The sequence below is a fragment of the Odocoileus virginianus genome, chromosome 2 (genome assembly GCF_023699985.2).
Source record: "Odocoileus virginianus isolate 20LAN1187 ecotype Illinois chromosome 2, Ovbor_1.2, whole genome shotgun sequence".
Lineage (NCBI taxonomy): Eukaryota > Metazoa > Chordata > Mammalia > Artiodactyla > Cervidae > Odocoileus > Odocoileus virginianus.
In genome coordinates this window covers 95,624,198-95,640,888 of record NC_069675.1, presented here as the reverse complement: position 1 = coordinate 95,640,888, position 16,691 = coordinate 95,624,198, and the positions used below count along the sequence as shown (strand labels likewise).

Here is a 16,691-nt window from a genome sequence, read left to right as displayed (position 1 = left end):
TATTTGACACTTACAGTGCTAATTAATCAATCAGCAGAGAGAGAAACTCTCTACTACTTGAGAGGATTTCCTCTTTTTCTCTAGGTGACTAAGATATTGATGGGTAACAGTCACTCCCATGGACAGGATACTTTGCTCTTAACTCCTGAGTAACCTCCTTCTCACCTAATTCTCATACATTTTTGGTGTTGTTGTTGAGTTGCTAAGTCATGTCCAACTCTTTGTGACCCCGTGGACTGCAGCATGCCAAGCTTCCCTTCACTATCTCTTGGAGTTTGCTCAAACTCATGTCCACTGAGTTGGTGATGCCATCCAACCGTTTCATCCTCAGTGGCTCCTTCTCCTTTTGCCCTCAATCTTTCCCAGCATCAGGGTCTTTTCCAATGAGTCAGCTCTTTGCATCAGGTGGCCAAAGTATTGGAGCTTCAGCATCCTTCCTTCTAATGAATACTCAGGGTTAATTTCTTATAGCATTGACTGGTTTGATCTCCTCGCAGTCCAAGTGACTCTCTCAAGAGCCTTCTCCAGCACAATTCAAAAGCATCAATTCTTTGGCGCTCAGCCTTCTTTATGGTCCAATTCTCACATCCATACATGACTACTGGAAAAACCATAGTTTTGACTACATGGACCTTAGTCAACAAAGTAATGTCTCTGCTTTTTAATAAGCTATCTAGGTGTGTCAGATTTCCTTTCAACAAGTAAGTGTCTTTTAATTTCATGGTTGTAGTCACGGTCCACAGTGATTTTGGAGCCCAAGAAAATAAAATTCTCATATATAACCAACTGATTTCCAGCCCCAAAGGGTAATAGTTTTTCAGTCCCAGGCTTTGAGAAATGTTTTCCAGCAATAACAGCAAAATAAAACCATATGGGGAAAACACTGGCTTTTAGTCTCTTCAGGAGATCCTGTGAATGTTCGAGGTCCACACTCAAAGAGGAAGGACCAGTCATCCTAAGTGCCCTGGTAAGGAAGGGCATGACAAAGATTCAAGGTGCGGACCCACTGGGAGCGGACAGCTCGCTGGCCTGTGCCCAGGGCAGACAGGCTTACGGGGAAGGGACTGTGCAGAGTGACAGTCAGTGCCAAAACCACAGATGAAAACGACTACGAAGCTTTAGTCTGGGAGTAGGGAAGCAAAATTCTAGGAGACCCATAGCTTATACATTCCAGGAAATTATGATCCTAATATTTTAGAGCATGTCCCCCTTTTGGTGGTACGCTTATAAGGACTTTATGTGTACATTTCAGTCATGTTTTTAGATATGATCCCAATTTTGTAAGCCAATTTTTTAAAAACAGTAAGTTAAAGGAACAACTATGCATGGCAAAGAATCTAGAGAAATAATGACTCAACTGTTAACCATAACACCTGGGGGGAGTGAGAACAGGCAGGAGCAGAAGGCTCAGGGTCACAAACGGCCTTTGCTGTCTATCATCCCGCATTTAAAAAGTATCAAGCATGTGTTAGGTTTCTGAGTATTTAAACCCAGATTTAAAACTAAAACTTTGTAGTAAGTAACTCAGAAAGTTAATTTCCCATGTCTACAGACACCACTTGGTTTTTGTTCAGTGAAATCCCCACAGCTCCCGGGAGCCAGTTCATTAGCTCTATTCCTTGAACTGACCTTATTCACAGACTGAGGAATTTTTTACTCACCAAGACGTAGTAATGTCTGAAAAGTTTCAGCTTCGCTAAGTTAATAGCAGCTGGGGAGAAGAGGACAACAACGTGAGAGGCTGCTGCTTTTCTCATTTTTAAAGCTTGTCACCAGCAAGCACACTTGTGGTCCAGAGGCCGAGGCTAATGCAGATGGGGGCGCCTCTGTGGTTCTGGACATGAAGCCTGGCAGGGTCTCCCCCCATCTCCAGGAAGGATCTGGGAGTCGTGGGGGGCAGCAGGCTGGCGCCCCCAGCTCCAGCAAACCAGCGTTCCTTCCCGTTCGGGGTTCGGGAGCTTTAAACGGCCTTCCTGGGAGGATAGTAACACCACAGAAATCAACAAACACTACAAATTCCAACTCTTCCAACCCGCAAAGCCATATTTAAACATTTCAGCTCCGCCACTGCGGCTGCAGGGCTGCAACTCCACTAGCAATGGTCTCAGGGGGCCCTCCAGCTAACTGAGGGAGTAAATCCAATTAGCCCATGGGCGGGCACTGCAAATTTCACTTAGGTTTTCACTGTGTCTTGTAACAAAGCCCTTTAAATACGACCTCCCCAGCTCTGTCCTACCTCCAGGACTGCTCAAGGTCAGGGAGCCAGGAACAGCTAACTTCTGCCACCACCAACGGCCATGAAATATTGATGACCACAGAGGGTAGCCTGGCTCCCTCTCCGATTAGCGAGCCTTTCATTCATCATCAACCTTCCGGCAGGAGGCGAATTAATTTTGCTTAACAGCATTTAATTACTGGTTCCCTTTAGGAATGGAACTGTGGATGGTGACGGATAGACTTCCCATGTCTCCCTCCTCTGGCTCATGATTAATGGGGGGGGGGGGGGGCAGTTGAGCTTAGGTTCCCAAAGAGATTCCTGGAATCCTAAATTAACCTTCAAGGTGATCACCAACTAACAGGATCTGTAAGAACCTGCTCTGAGAAACTCAGAAAACCTGGGTAATTCTAACTCCCCAAACTGAGGCTCTGACACGCGTGTCGACAGCACGATGGACTCACACTCATGTAGCACCTGAAGGAGCCAGATGAAGGAAGCAGATAAGCCAAAGCTTTCTTATCGAGCAACCCCTCTGGTGCTCCTGCTGCTATTAAGTCTCTCTGGTTCTCCGTCCTTTTTCATCTACACTGACTCTGGGCCGGGCCCCGGGGCAGCGGCTTCCGTCCCTCAGGGAAGGAGAGGCGCTGGATCAGGGCCGCCCCCTCACCATGCCCGGCCCACAGAGACCCGGGCGGTGCGGTGTGGGGTCAGGGACTCCTCTCCGTCTGCAGGACAGGAGACGTTTCACTGAGGACAAGATGCTGAAACCGAAAAGTGACAGATGACTGTGTCACCAGATTTAAAACTCTGCACGTCTGTATAAAGTAGTGTTCCTCCTGGGCGTGTGCGAACCTGCTCACGCTGGTGGCGGTCAAAGAGACGGCCAGCTTGTGCTGCACTCTGCCCCACAAAACCAGGTGGCCTCTGAGACCTGGGGCCCTTCCACACAAGCAAATCACTCCTACATTTGGACATTTAATCCTCTTCATTTTGAGTAACTGAGAAAGAATGGCACCAACAATCGGACCATTTACATGATGAAAACACTTTAGAAATCTCTTCTGAATTTTGCTTGCTGAAATAGATCCTGGCAAATGAAACTCCTGCCTTTGCTTCAGCAAGAACCCAAAGGAGAAAAGCGGCGCGTTTCTATTCCTGGATTTCAAGGTGCCATGCCGGGATGTGCATGGTTGCCATGGCCACCCCCAATGAAGGGTTCCTGAGGCAGACCGAGGGGACGGGGGAGGGTCAGGACTCCCAAAGGAGGTGGTGTCCAAGCAGAGGCCTGACTGGGGCTCAGGAGGGAGTGAGAGTGGAGAGGCCAAGCCGGGAGGATGCTTGCAAGGGGCAGGCACCCAGGTCTGGAGGTGCCAGAGAGGCTGGGGACTCTGCCGGGCGGAGGACAAAACCCGAGACTGAGTCAGACGCAGACCACAAGTGGCCTCCTTGAGGGTGCTGAGGCCCCAGGGAGCCTCTGGAGGGTCTTGAGCAGGGCAAAGCCTGAATCACATCAGCATTTTCAAACAACCTCTTTGGAGAAAGGATGGAAGAATTAAGAATAAGAGCCCGGGGAGTTCCCTGATGGTCCAGTAGTTAAGGCTGCTCTTTCACTGCCATGGTGGGAACTGAGATCCCAGAAGGCATGCAGTGTGGCTCAAAAAAAAAAAAAGAAAGAAAGAAAGAAAAAGAATCCAACTGAGGTCAAACACTTTGAATCTTTGGAGGTTCCTCTAAGCAGTTGGGGGGTCCCTGTCAGTGCAGAGCGGGGAACAAGGTGACCTCGTCTTAGTGGTTGGGAGCAGGGGTGACGTTGAGGATACCGGAGCATTCTTCAGGGGAAGTCTGAAGCCCCCGCCCCCCGCCCCCTTTCATGGGGAAGGAAATCAGGGGCAGAGGGAGAGCTGACCGAGGGGAGGCAGGGGGGTTAGGACACTTCGGGTCTTGTGGGGGTGAGAGGAAGGGAGAGGACAGGAAGGCACCACACTGCCACCTCCCTGGGACGTGTGCCACCAGGGCTGCCCATCAGACACCCAGAAGTGAGGCAGGCCAGGAAGAACGCGACAAGTGAGCCTGCACACCCACGTCCAGGTCCCACGGGGAAACGTCAACATGGGCAACAATACCAGGTCACCCCCAGACACATGCTGCTGCTGCTGCGGCTAAGTCGCTTCAGTCGTGTCCAACTCTGTGTGACCCCACAGACGGCAGCCCACCAGGCTCCACCGTCCCTGGGATTCTCCAGGCAAGAACACTGGAGTGGGCTGCCATTTCCTTCTCCAATGCATGAAAGTGAAAAGTGAAAGTGAAGTCGCTCAGTCATGTCCGAATCCTAGCAACCCCATGGACTGCAGCCTACCAGGCTCCTCCGTCCATGGGATTGTCAAGGCAAGAGTACTGGAGTGGGCTGCCACTGCCTTCTCCACCAGACACGTGCTAGGATGGATAAGCGGACCTTGGGAACCATCAGTGGTGACTCTAAGAGATGCAACTGCTACGCACAGAGCTCAAGTGTGATCTGGAAACCCCCCGCCACGACGGACATCACTCCCAGTCACGAGAAAGACATCTGTTTGCGAGACTGCTGCTTGTGGGATCAGGCTGCGAGGACCCACAGGGTGTTCTCACCACAGCCCAGGCTGCAAAGGAAGGAATAAAGCTCACTTATTGTTGTGAGAAATAAGACCAGCTAACAGCGCAGGTGCTGCACATCTGAACAACCTGGGTTCAAATTCCATCTGTGTTGCTTATGGGCTGTGTGAACTCAGGTAAGTCGCCTGACTTCTCTGAGCCTCAGTTCCTTCACCTGTGAAACAAGACCACCACCACCACCCACCACTGGGGCTGCTGGGGGATGGATGAGGCAGTATGTGGGACCCAAATAGCACATGGGTTTAAGCAGTGGAGGAGCATCTGATGTTAAAGCATTAGGATTATATTAGGATTAAGTTGATCCCTGAACAACACAGATTTGACCTGCTCCAGTCCAGGTCAAATATGTGGGTTTTTTCCCAACGGTAAGTTTCCAAATGGTAAATGGCACCATTCCCCAATGGTAAATACCACAGCACTACAGGACCTGTGGTGTGTAGGATGTAGGAACAGCAGTGACGGAGGGCCAACTGAAGCTGTACTCTGATTTTCAACTCCGCAGAGGGTTAGCATCCCCAACTCCTGTTTTGTCAAGTGTATGTAGCTTCAGTCCAGGAGCGACTGTGCTGCAGCGACCGCCACCTCTGGCAGGAGCCCAGGCTCTCATTAGTGATCGGAACCAGCGGTGGCCCCGGGCTCTCCTGGCAGCGGGGCGGCCATATGCACACGCTGAGTCAGCCTGCTGGGCAGGGGGAGGCACCGGCTCCGAGGGGGAGCCTTGCCAGCATGCTGCAAGGAGCAGTGATGGAGCAGGTCACAGTCCGGAATCCCAAGCCTCCCTTGGCTCTTCTTCCAGAGAAGCTCTCCCTGCAGCTAAGGACGCTGACAGCCTGCAGCCCGCTGGACCACGGCGGGGCCGGCCTCCCACAGGACTGCAGGCTCCCCAGGTCTGGGCTATTTCTGACCCACCACGAGGAGCAGCAAATATGGTAAAAGAATGAGTGTGGTGGCAGGGAAAAACCCTCGGACGGGAGCCAGGAGACCTGCACCCCGGCCCCTGCGCCATCAGAGCGCCGTGCGCCTGTGCACAGTCTGCACTGCCTTCTCCGGGCATCGGTCGCCTTCACAGGAGAATTTCTTTTCGGTCGGTTACAACTTCTTCCTGGCGATGGCTCTTAACTGGGGTAAGCGCCAGAATCCCCTGGAGGGCTTCACCGACGGACAGACGCCCAGCTTGCCCCTGACTCTTCTGGAACTGGACCTGGCTGGAAGGTTCTGAAAAGCCTCCCAGAGATCAGGGAAGGACAGGAATGGGAGGCAGGGAAGGGGAGCGGCCCAGCTGCTTCAGGAGCTCCTACAAGGCTGACGGCTTGTGGGTTCCTCTCCCTCCCACTCACGCTCAGGAAAACGGCCGTGACTCTCGTTTCCAGCAGACACTTTTTACCAATGGAAACAGAACAGGTGCCCACCAAGGCGGGAGGAGCCCGGGCCTCCAAGACAGTCCTCTGACGCAGTAGCACGTGAGCAGATGCAACCCGTCCAGAGGAAAGGCCACCCCTCCCTGGACCGTCACCTCACCTTCCCTCTTTACACCACAGGGTTACTACACAGGCTGGCAAGATGACAGACCGTGCCCTTCCTGCCCAGTGGTCATCCCTGACGGTCCAGAACTGGGACCAGGAGAAAAACAACGGGCTGGTCGTCACAGGGCTTCTCTGGTGGCTCAGACGGTAAAGAATCTGCCTGCCGGTGCGGAAAAAGCAGCTTCTATCCCTGGGTTGGGAAGATCCCCTGGAGGAGGAAACGGCAACCTACTCCAGTCTTCTTGCCTGGGAAATCCCACAGACAGAGGGGCCTGGCAGGCTACAGTCCACGGGGTCGCAAAGAGACACGACTGAGCAACTAAACAACAACAAGCTGGTCGTCACATCTACTGAGCGGTCACCAGGCACCAGGCCATATACCCTTCAAGCTCCATCCCGTGTGATCCTCACAGGAGACTATAAGGGCAGGGGCACTGCCTCCAATGCCTCACACGTGAAGGATTCAGACCTGTAGGGTTTAGTACATTACCAAGGTCACACAGCTTGCAAGTGAGGAGGGCACCGCTCAAACCCAAGACCCTCTCTCCAAGGACCAACAAGCTTTTCATCCTAACACTTTGTGCTGAAAGAAAGGCAATTCACAGCCTTGTAATTCACCAGGAGCCTGGGGACGTGATGGTGGCTTGGAATGCTCATCAATGCCCAGGAGCTGCCAGCGATCCATCCTGAGGGATTAATACCGGATGGTCTATGGGACACGCAGAGGCGAAGGCCCACAAGAGTCACCTACAGGTGGAAAATTTCCGTAACAATCCTTTCCCAGAAAGCCTTGAGGCTTAAAAACATCCGCCCTGCCCATCAGCTTTTCCCTGCTTCCTCCCTGCTGCTTTGGAGGAATTTTGAGTCAAACACAAAAATTAAAGAAATGAGTGTGGTGGCAAAGCCAGACCAGCGGGAGACTCGGGCTGACTCACTCTCGACAGTACGGGCTCCAGTCTGCCTCCGCTCCGGACGCGGGCCAGCTCTGGGCAGGGGACAGAGACTCAGACAGCCAGGCCACTTCTGACCTGGGACCACCCTGCTCCGAAACTGTCCTTCCTGGGGAGCGACTAGCTCATGGGGTGCCCTCTGGCCTCATTAAGAAGAGACCCCACTAACCTCACAGAGAAGGTATCAGGAACAAGTGCGGGAAAGGGTCTGCTAAGAAAAGAAAGACTACTAATAGGATGAAATTTTTGACCTTCACGCTGTTGAGACTCATGTGAAAAAGTGGTGCAAAATATGTTTCCAATATCCACTTAAAATATCCACTCCAGTGACCCAGGAGTGGTCAAAAGTAACTGAAGTGAACAGTTAAGAGCTGTGCGCACATCTTCTTATAAGCAAAAGTTTACCTTGAATGACTAGTGAAAAGAAACAAGAATGGCCCGAGAGAGAGGCTGATGAGGAGCATAACTCTGCGACGGGCTTTGCTGAATCAAACACGTTTCTGCCTCTCTCTTCGCTTCTGCTCTGGAACTACACCAAAGAACCCCCAGCTGGGGGGCTGGGGGTCCTCAGGGCCGGGCAGTCTCCACCTCTGCTGCTGTCAGCACTCCCCCATCACGCTGTCTCCAGCAACCGCCGTGATGAGCTGCGCTGACCAGCATGTCTGGGCCCCACCCTCCCCAGCCCGAGGTTGTGCCCACCGCACGTATTCAGTCCACTGCGGCGAGGAAGATGGATAGACATCCAGCTGCTTGAAGACACAGCCTGGTCAGTAGCAAACAACGTCTTCTCCAGAAGAGAACCTGACCTCCCTGAGTGCTGCAGCGATCGACAAGAGCTGCTTTCAACTGTGTCTGCCTCAAGACCCGGAGTCAAATGCATGCTGATACCCCCCAGACGAAGAACCCAGATCGCTGAGCAGGCCTGCTGGGGGGGCCGAGGGAGGAACCCCTCAGGCAATTAGGTCCCCAGTGTTTCAAAGGCCTCCTAAAAAACAGGGGCTTCCCAGGTGGCACAGTGGTAAAGAATTCATCTGCCAATGCAGCAGACCCAAGAGACATGGGTTCGATTCCTGGCTCAGGAAGATCCCCTGGAGGAAGGCATAGCAACCCACTCTAGTATTCTTGCCTGGAGCATCCCATGAACAGAGGAACCTGGTGGGCTACAGTCCATGGGTCACGAAGAGCTGGACACCACTTAGCAATGGAGCACACACAGGACAAAAAACTGGCAATGTGTCCGTGAGGAGGCGGGTTCTCAGCCTAGGGATGTGAGAGGCCCCTTTGCTTTCGGCTGTAGGTTACAAGAACTCAGGGTGGTATCCCTGGTTAAGTGACTACTTCAAAGTATTGACCAGAAGCTGTGACCAGGATGATGACAGAGAAGGAATTTTGGGTGATCTGAGACAGGAAAGGTTTTGAGGTTTAAAGAAATTAAAAATCATTGTATTAAGCCAATCTCAAAAAATAGATATTTTTTTGCTTTCATTCTCTCTTCATGACAGTCTACTTAGCTATGGTTTTCACCCTTCCCAGGGTCACAGACTTGTTTGAAAATTTGTTGAAGGCCACATACTCCTGCCCACACCTGTGGTGCCGGGTGCCACACGCCAGGGTAGGGCATCACGGACGCCACGGGACAAACAGCAGAGTCAGAGGGTTGCCACGTGCTTCAGTGAGGCGGCCCTGAGCACAGAACGGAACCCTCCGCGGGCTTGACCCATGCCCCTCACCTCACGCCATAGGAGATACGGGCGTTCTATGAACGCTTCTATCACACCACCCAGAGAGATAGCCATTGTGTTACTTAAAGAAAATCACTGATTCCCATTGGAGTAACAGGTTACGTAAAATATCAGGGCAGAGGATGACCTAAAAGTTATTGTTCCAATCAAACAACAACAAACACAGTTCTGGACACAGAGTTGGAGTTCGGTAAATACTTAAAAGCAGTGTGAGCTTTACAGTTTTCGAAGTGCTCAGTACAGGGTGAAGTCAGTCAACACCACTACACTGTAGGTGCAGGTTCTAAGACGGTATCTCTCAAATGTCTACAGCAGCCAGGAGCCGGCAAAGCTCTTCTCGCACAGGCTGGAGAGCAAGCGTTTCAGGCCCTGGGGGCCAGGTGGTCCCTGCCACAGCCCCTCAGCTCTGCCACCGCAGTGCACAAGTGGCCACAGACCACAGCCATGCACAGGGGCACGGCTGTGTTCCAATAAAACTTTATCTACAGAAACAGGCGGAGGGTTATTTCTCTTCCTTTCTCAGCAGTGGGTTTTTTTGTTAGGCCTGTTTGTATGAATAAACCCAAATAAAACATCCCCCCGCTTAATTGTCCAGAATGAACAGACATCTTCGTCACAAGAATATGGCCGACTAAGTCTGAAACGGGCTTGGCAGGCACAGGAGAAGAGAACCAGGTAGACTTCCACCCCCGTTCATGGTCCTCGTGAGCACCAGAGACTCAGCAAATCTCATCCCTAACACACGGTTCTCAAACTTTCAGTCTTGGGACCCCTTCCCACTTTCAAGAGCTTCTGTTAATGTGGGTCAAGTCTACCAGTACCTACCATACTAGAAACTGAAACAAATTTTTAAAATATTTAATAATTCATTTATAGGTTAACAAAAATATATACATTACGTGTTAATAGAAACAATGTTTCCCTCATAAAATAAAAAAACTCAAACTTCAGGAGAAGAATCAAACTGTTTCCCATTTTTGTAAATCCCTTTAACGTCTGGCCTAATAGAACAGAACTGGATTCTCGTATTTGCTTCTGCCTTCAATTCGGTGTGAGGGAGTGTTCTGATTGAAGTTTATAAAAAAAAAAAAATAGGGCCTGATCAGAGGCAGGCCTTCTCAGAGAACTGCAAACAGTCGTCTTTGATTTTGCATTAAAGCTTGACAAGTGGTAGCTTCTTAAAGATAACTAAGATGGGGAATCTGAAACTGTAGCAATGAACTTTCACACTGTCACAGTAAAATCTGCTGGTCCATCTCAAGCTTTGAACAGATCTTTTATTCATGCACATGTAACATGTATTGATCAGGTGGAAAATATCATCTGTGTGTGTAACATGCATTCATCAGGTGGAAAAATATTCTCTCACTGAGTTAAAAGAGATCTCTGAAATACTGAAACTTTTCATAAAATATTTAAAATATCATAAATATTATAAAATATTTACATTTGTTAATATCACCTCTGTTCATACCAGATGTCTGTTAAGAATTGGGAAGCTGTCAAGTTTACAGGGGTAGATTCTACGTTTTCCTAAATTAAAACCTATGTTTTCAAGTGAAAATGAGATCACTGACAACAAATACTTTTTGTTTTCTGAAGGGACATACACACTTCATTGATTTTCAAGAAAATATCTGTCAAAAGCCCAGGCCTGAGTAACTGTAGTTTGATCGTCATCATTCCTTCAAGTAAAAACAGTGTCTTGGGCCTTCCCTGGTGGTCCAGTGGTTAAGAATCCGTCTGCCAAGGCAGGCGACATGGGTTTGATCCCTGGGTCGGGGAAGATGCTGCATGCTTTGGGGCAACTAAGCCTGTGAGCCACGACTGCTGAAACCCGCACGCCCTAGAGCCCATGCTCCACAACAAGAGCAGCCACTGCCAGGAGAAGAGCTCACATCGCACCTGCACAGAAGCCCACGCAAAAGGAGCAAAGGCCCAGCACAGCCCCTAAAAACGTCCTGCGGAAAAGCAGCTAGCAGAGCTCACAGCTCACACAACTGCCACACGTGCTCTTCCTCAAGATGACCACCACACTCCAGAGGGAAGCGGAAGTGCTTCCTGGGCACGTCCCACTCCACGTAGAGTGGTGAAAGATGTATGTCCAAGGGCTGCGATGCAACGACGCTAAAAGTTTCTCCTAATTCATCAAGGGCACTGCTCCGTGAAACGAGCCTTCTCCACCCCTGCGAGTAGGTGGAAATGAAGAGAAGGCAGCGGCCACCAGAAGTTTGGGGCCACTGCCGTGAAGTGTGCTGAGGCGCCAGCTGGTCTACGCACCACTGCTTGTGTGACACCAGTGCAAAGATCAACAGCAAAGAAGGCTGATCAAGTCACATTACGAAGAAAGTTCTGATCCCGAGGACCCTCTTGAGGGCGGTCGCCCTGACGAACCGTTGTGACCTCTCGAGGTCACAGCTACTTTCAGAACATGGCGGCAGCTGGAATGAAGCCACTTTTCCACTCCCCCAGCAACCAGCCAACCACCATTTGTTTCAGGGCTTTTGAAGCTCACATTAAAGCTAAGATTCCCCAGAATGCTTCCTCTGAAATTTTCCTCAGAAACTCAAGGGGGCGGGGGGAGATGCTCAGAGCAGACTGTTAATTAGACGCAGGGCGTGTATCCCCAAGGCGTCCTCTGAGCTACTGACACTGGAGAAAGACAAAGGAACTGGAAGGCAGGCTCAAGGGCAGAAACGGAGAGTTCCGGCTCCAAAGGCAGCGGCAGCAGTCAGAGGTGCCCGTGAAGACTCCAGGAGGCCGCCTCTCAGAACGCAGCGCAGCAGGGACTCTAATTGACAGAGGACTCGAGGGGAGCTACGGCCTGTGAGAGCAGACAAACGTGTGACTTTGGGACGGGGGCAGTTTCGCCCTTCCTGTTTCCCTTTAAACTCTCTCAGCTTCAGTCAGAAGGAATCCAGAGACAGAGGTCAACAGCAACCCAAACCCACACTCTCTGAAAGCACCACGAACCCCAAGAGCAGGGAGAAGGACGACAGACAGCGCGTCCCCTGCTTGCGATCAGCCAGCGTGGACGGCACTTGAAGCTGCCATTCTTAAGCCCAAGTCACTGTCAAGGTCATGTGATTAGTCAGTTGAATAATGAGCCTAAGAATAAGAACCAAAGTGTCAGGCTCCATCCAGCAAAAAGCTTCAAAATCCAATAGGAGGTTTCATCGTCCACAGCCTTCACTCTGTCAGCTGTCTCAAGGATGGGCGAGATCTCAGGAAGGGCAAGCCGAGGAGCAGAGGGTCAACAGCTCATTCCAGACCCAGTGGCCCCGGGCAGTGTGCTCATTCGAGCCTTCCGTGCCGCCTCACCGCTGTCCTGGGCGGCAGAGCAGGGCATGGCCACTCAGCAGTCACGCCTGAGGAGGGCCTGCCAGCACAGCCAGCTGTCCCTGAGTTCGCTACAGGGGAGGCGTCAATGATGGGGACATGGCTGCCCTGACTCTGCCAGTGTCACAGTTTTCGAAGTACAGAGTGAAATAGGCATCTGGAGATGAGCTCAAAAGCATCCCCCAGCCTAAGTCAGTTCAATGAAAGAACTTGGATCACGAAGACACCCCTATTCTCATCTACTCTGTCCCCCTTTCAAAGGGTTTGCCATATCTGCTAATGGGAAATGAGTGCTTTCTTAATGGTCTGTCCCCTGAAAATGGTGGATGCAAGCCCTGGCGAGTCCCCCCGATGACAGCGGACGCGGGCCCTGGTGTGTGCTCACGACTTCCAGCTCTCAGACTGGCTCTCCACTCAAGAGGCCCCATGCTGTCACCTGGTGGAAGAAATAGGAAATTGCCTCGTGTGCCCTCGACGATGACAAAAGCATTCCTACTCCACAATGCTTCTCTTCACTATGGATGTGGGGGGATAGGGGTGACCCCACCTGGCTGCACCATCTACCCCAGGGAGAACACTTCACCAGGATGCTCAGCCAACGGTCAACTTCTCATGGAATAAATGGTCACCAAGACAATTAACTGCCACAGTCACCCTTCAAGTCCTCTAAGAGCAAGGTGGAGAAGGCGGAGAGGCGTCAGAGAGTCAGGACGGTGGAGAGAATGGGAGAAGGCAGCGCTGAGGAAGGACCTGGAACTCACCAAGGGGAAGAAGAGGACAGATAAAACTGAACAGCTGGAGGACGCTACCCTTGGGAATTTTAGACATTTTCAGTCTAACAGTCCGAAAAATGAACCCAGAACTACAAGGGTTAAAAAAAAAAAAGTTAACATGTCACATCTCAACACATTAAAGTAAGAGAAAGACCTATTAAGTTACACAAATAATAAAACGGGACTTCCCTGGTGGCAGAGTGGGTAAGACTGCACCAGCCAATGCGGGGACACCGTCAATCTCTGGTCCGTGGAAGTTCCACATGCCTCGGAGCAACGAGGCCCATGAAGCACAACTACTGAGCCCACTTGCTGTAACTGCTGAAGCCCACGTGCCTAGAGCCCGTGCTCCAGAACAAGAGAAGCCCCCGCAAGGAGAAGCCCACGCCGCGTGACTGGAGAAAGACCGCAAGCAGCAACAAAGATCAAACCCCGCCGAAAAATAAATAAAGTAAATAAATACAGCAGTGTATACATGTTACCCCTCCCCCCGAAAATAAAGAAATAATAAAACTAACTTTACATATAACATGCATAGAAGAAGGATGTTAAAAAAAGAAAGTCACGATTATGCTCAAACAACAAGCATTCCCAGAAGGTGGGTTTTATTTTCTACTTTGGATTCTCCTGTTTGCGACAAGATGCTTTAAGACTCTCATTTGAGGTTTGTTTTCTGTAGCTTTTCCTTATCCACTGCGAGAAGGCAGGAGGGTTCTCCGAGATCCACGACTCAGAGGAAGGCCAGGTAGCCAGCTAAAAGCAAAAGGTTTCTGCAGAGCACAGTCCAGCTCCAGCTCGCTGGAAAGAACCTAGCCCAGAGGGCACTCCAGAGGCAGAAGGGAACCCAGGGCCTCTGAGGGAAGAGAGTAAAAACACGAGAGCTCCTTTCTGGGACCAGAAAGAAAGTGAGCTGACACATTCTGTGAGGGGTGGGCCTGTGGCCCCTGGGGAGCCAGGGGACCTTGGGAGCCTGGAATCTGAGCACTGACCAGGGCTCCCAGCCTGGCATGACCCTCACACACCAATAGCAGGAATCTCTCGACAGGAACTAATATGGGCCCCAGACTGAGTACTGTGCTCTCAGTAAGAACCCCAGATTGTGCCTGACACTGGTGGGAAGGCTTGAAGTCAAGTTAATTCAAATTAGAGAAAATAATGTGATATTCATTGCACAGCAAGTGTGGAGGAAGATTCCTACCTACTATTTACCAAATTTTCCGAAGTGAATCCATATTACTTTTACAATCAGAAAACAGACTGACAACAATATTTTATCTAACAACAAGTGAATAATCTGCCTTAAAGAACACTAGTACAGCACAGGGTGTGTGACTTCATGGATCCAGAGGCAGGTGGGACCTTTGCAAGTCTGGCTCCTTGACCCCTGTGGCCTGAAATCCCCACTTGGCCCAGGGCACCCTACAGTCCTGGACATGATTCAAATAAGCCCAGAGACACATAGAACACTTTCTCTGTGGTTTCTTTTCTGACTTAGGAGGCCGGGTCGGAAAACCAAGAAGATGCAGGAGGGTTCTAACTGCACCACAACTTAAAAATCAGAGCGCTTTAGAGGTTCTTTCTGGCATCAGTCTCTTTTTAAATTAATACCGACACATCTATTTTGAAAGTGTGTTAAGTCAGCAGGAAGGGACGCTTTACACATAGCCATCCCGGATCCATAAGACCTTCTGTTCGCACGGGGAGGTGTTATCTGGTCCTTCCAAGACAACGTTTGCTCCTCCTGACTCAGTTTTGAGAAGGTGAGGATCACACTCACGAATGGAAATGCAGTGAATCATCTGGTAAGCAGAGTCACCCCCAAGCCTTACACAGCGGGTCTCGGCAACGCTCCCCACCTGCCTCGCCACCCAACAACTGGGCTGCTCTTACAAAGCCCCTGCCCACCCACCCCTCTCCCACAGAAGCCAGCATCTTGAGCCCCCACCTTCCCTCTCCCCCTCCACAGTGCCCTGGCACAAGGCTTTAGGGAAGGCTGGCCAAAAGAACAAAAGAACAAAAAGAACACAAAGGAACTTGCCTTTTCCATCTGTGGCTGACGCTTCTTGTAAATGCCTGATTGACCTAAAAATAAACATTTGCAGAACAAAAGGTTAGCTAACAAATTTGCATTCCTCTCCATTTTCAGTGCTAGTAACTTGAGGCCTTGAATTTCTCTACATAAACTGAAAGGCTGGAACAGATGACTTTATAGAGCACTCCCTAGACATGGTGATGGTTGATAACCAAGCCTCAGGCATGTGTGGTTCTCAAGCCTGAGAGTTAAAGACGCCCTCTGCTGGCTGCAAGAAGTTTGGCAAGGGCCTGGTGTGAGGGGAGAGATCAAAACAGTCGTATCTGCATCTTCTGTTAGGTTGCTGCAAAAGTAACTATGGTTTTGCATTGTTGAACTTTGCTGTTTGATATTGGAATACATTCTTAAATAAATGTGGTTATGTTATACATCATTTTAATGCACATTCCTCGCTTTATTACTTGCTGTTTATTTTATATTTATTTTAGACTAGGGAAATGACTACCATTCCTTTAAGCATCTTTGACAACTTCTTGGAGGGAAAACGGTTCCACAACCAGCAGGAGGCAGAAAATACTTTCCAAGAGCTCACTGAATCCCAAAGTGTGGATTTTTAAGCTACAAGAATAAACAAACTTACTTCTCGTTGGCAAAAACGTGTTGATGGTAACGGTTCCTATTTTGATTAATAAAGCTGTGTTTGAGCACACTTATAGTGATTTAAGGGCTTCCCTGGTGACTCAAACAGTAAAGAATCCATCTGCAATGCAGGAGACCTGGGTTCGATCCCTGGGTTGGGAAGATCCCCTGGAGGAGGGCATGGCAACCCACTCCAGCATTCTTGCCTGGAGAATCCCCATGAACAGAGGTGCCTGGCAGGCTACAGTCCATGGGCCGCAAACAGTCAGACATGACTGAACAACTAAGCACAAGTAGTGATTTAAAATTCACGGCCCAAAACTGCAATAACTTTTCACCAACCTAATACCTAATCTCAGTCCCACAGCTGTGCCCCCACCCCGAACACACTAAGACAATGCAGGCTCATTGAGCTCACCTGCCACCTGGAGAGAACGGACCCTATAAGGTCACAGGCCGACCTCTAAAGCCTAGACCTAGGGGCTGTGAGCACAAGGATTTGTGCAAATTGGTATTTCATTGCCTGGGGATTTCTAACCTTGCCGAAAACATTCTGGCCTCCAAGGAGTATTCTCCAGCTAGGAAGTGCTGGCAACTAATTACCATTAGTACATTTCAGACAGAGGAACAGGAATGTGCTTAAGGAAGCTTTGGACCAGCGTTCCAGTCAGAGTTGAAAGGCACGGAAGGAGGGACTGTCTGGAAGGGCACAGCTCGAGCAGACCCAGTGTCTCATGGACCTGGGCTGCAGACCGAGCCCAGCCAACCACTCTCGTCTGGACTATGAGTAAGTCATTTCTCCCAAAAGCTCTGTAGTCTGCCCACT

At 50.3% G+C, this 16,691-nt stretch overlaps 1 protein-coding gene across 2 annotated transcripts in view; it reads right to left on the bottom strand.

Moving 5' to 3' along the window:
* GPR107 (G protein-coupled receptor 107) overlaps nucleotides 1-16,691 on the bottom strand; it is a 55,660-nt gene that overhangs the window by 9,284 nt on the left and 29,685 nt on the right. For both annotated transcript variants that reach the window (XM_020874804.2, XM_070454636.1), the window contains exons 14-15: nucleotides 15,233-15,276; nucleotides 1,662-1,711 (exon numbers count right to left, since the gene is read on the bottom strand). In XM_020874804.2, the coding sequence (XP_020730463.1) occupies nucleotides 1,662-1,711; nucleotides 15,233-15,276 (94 nt within the window). The remainder of the gene's footprint in view (nucleotides 1-1,661; nucleotides 1,712-15,232; nucleotides 15,277-16,691) is intronic.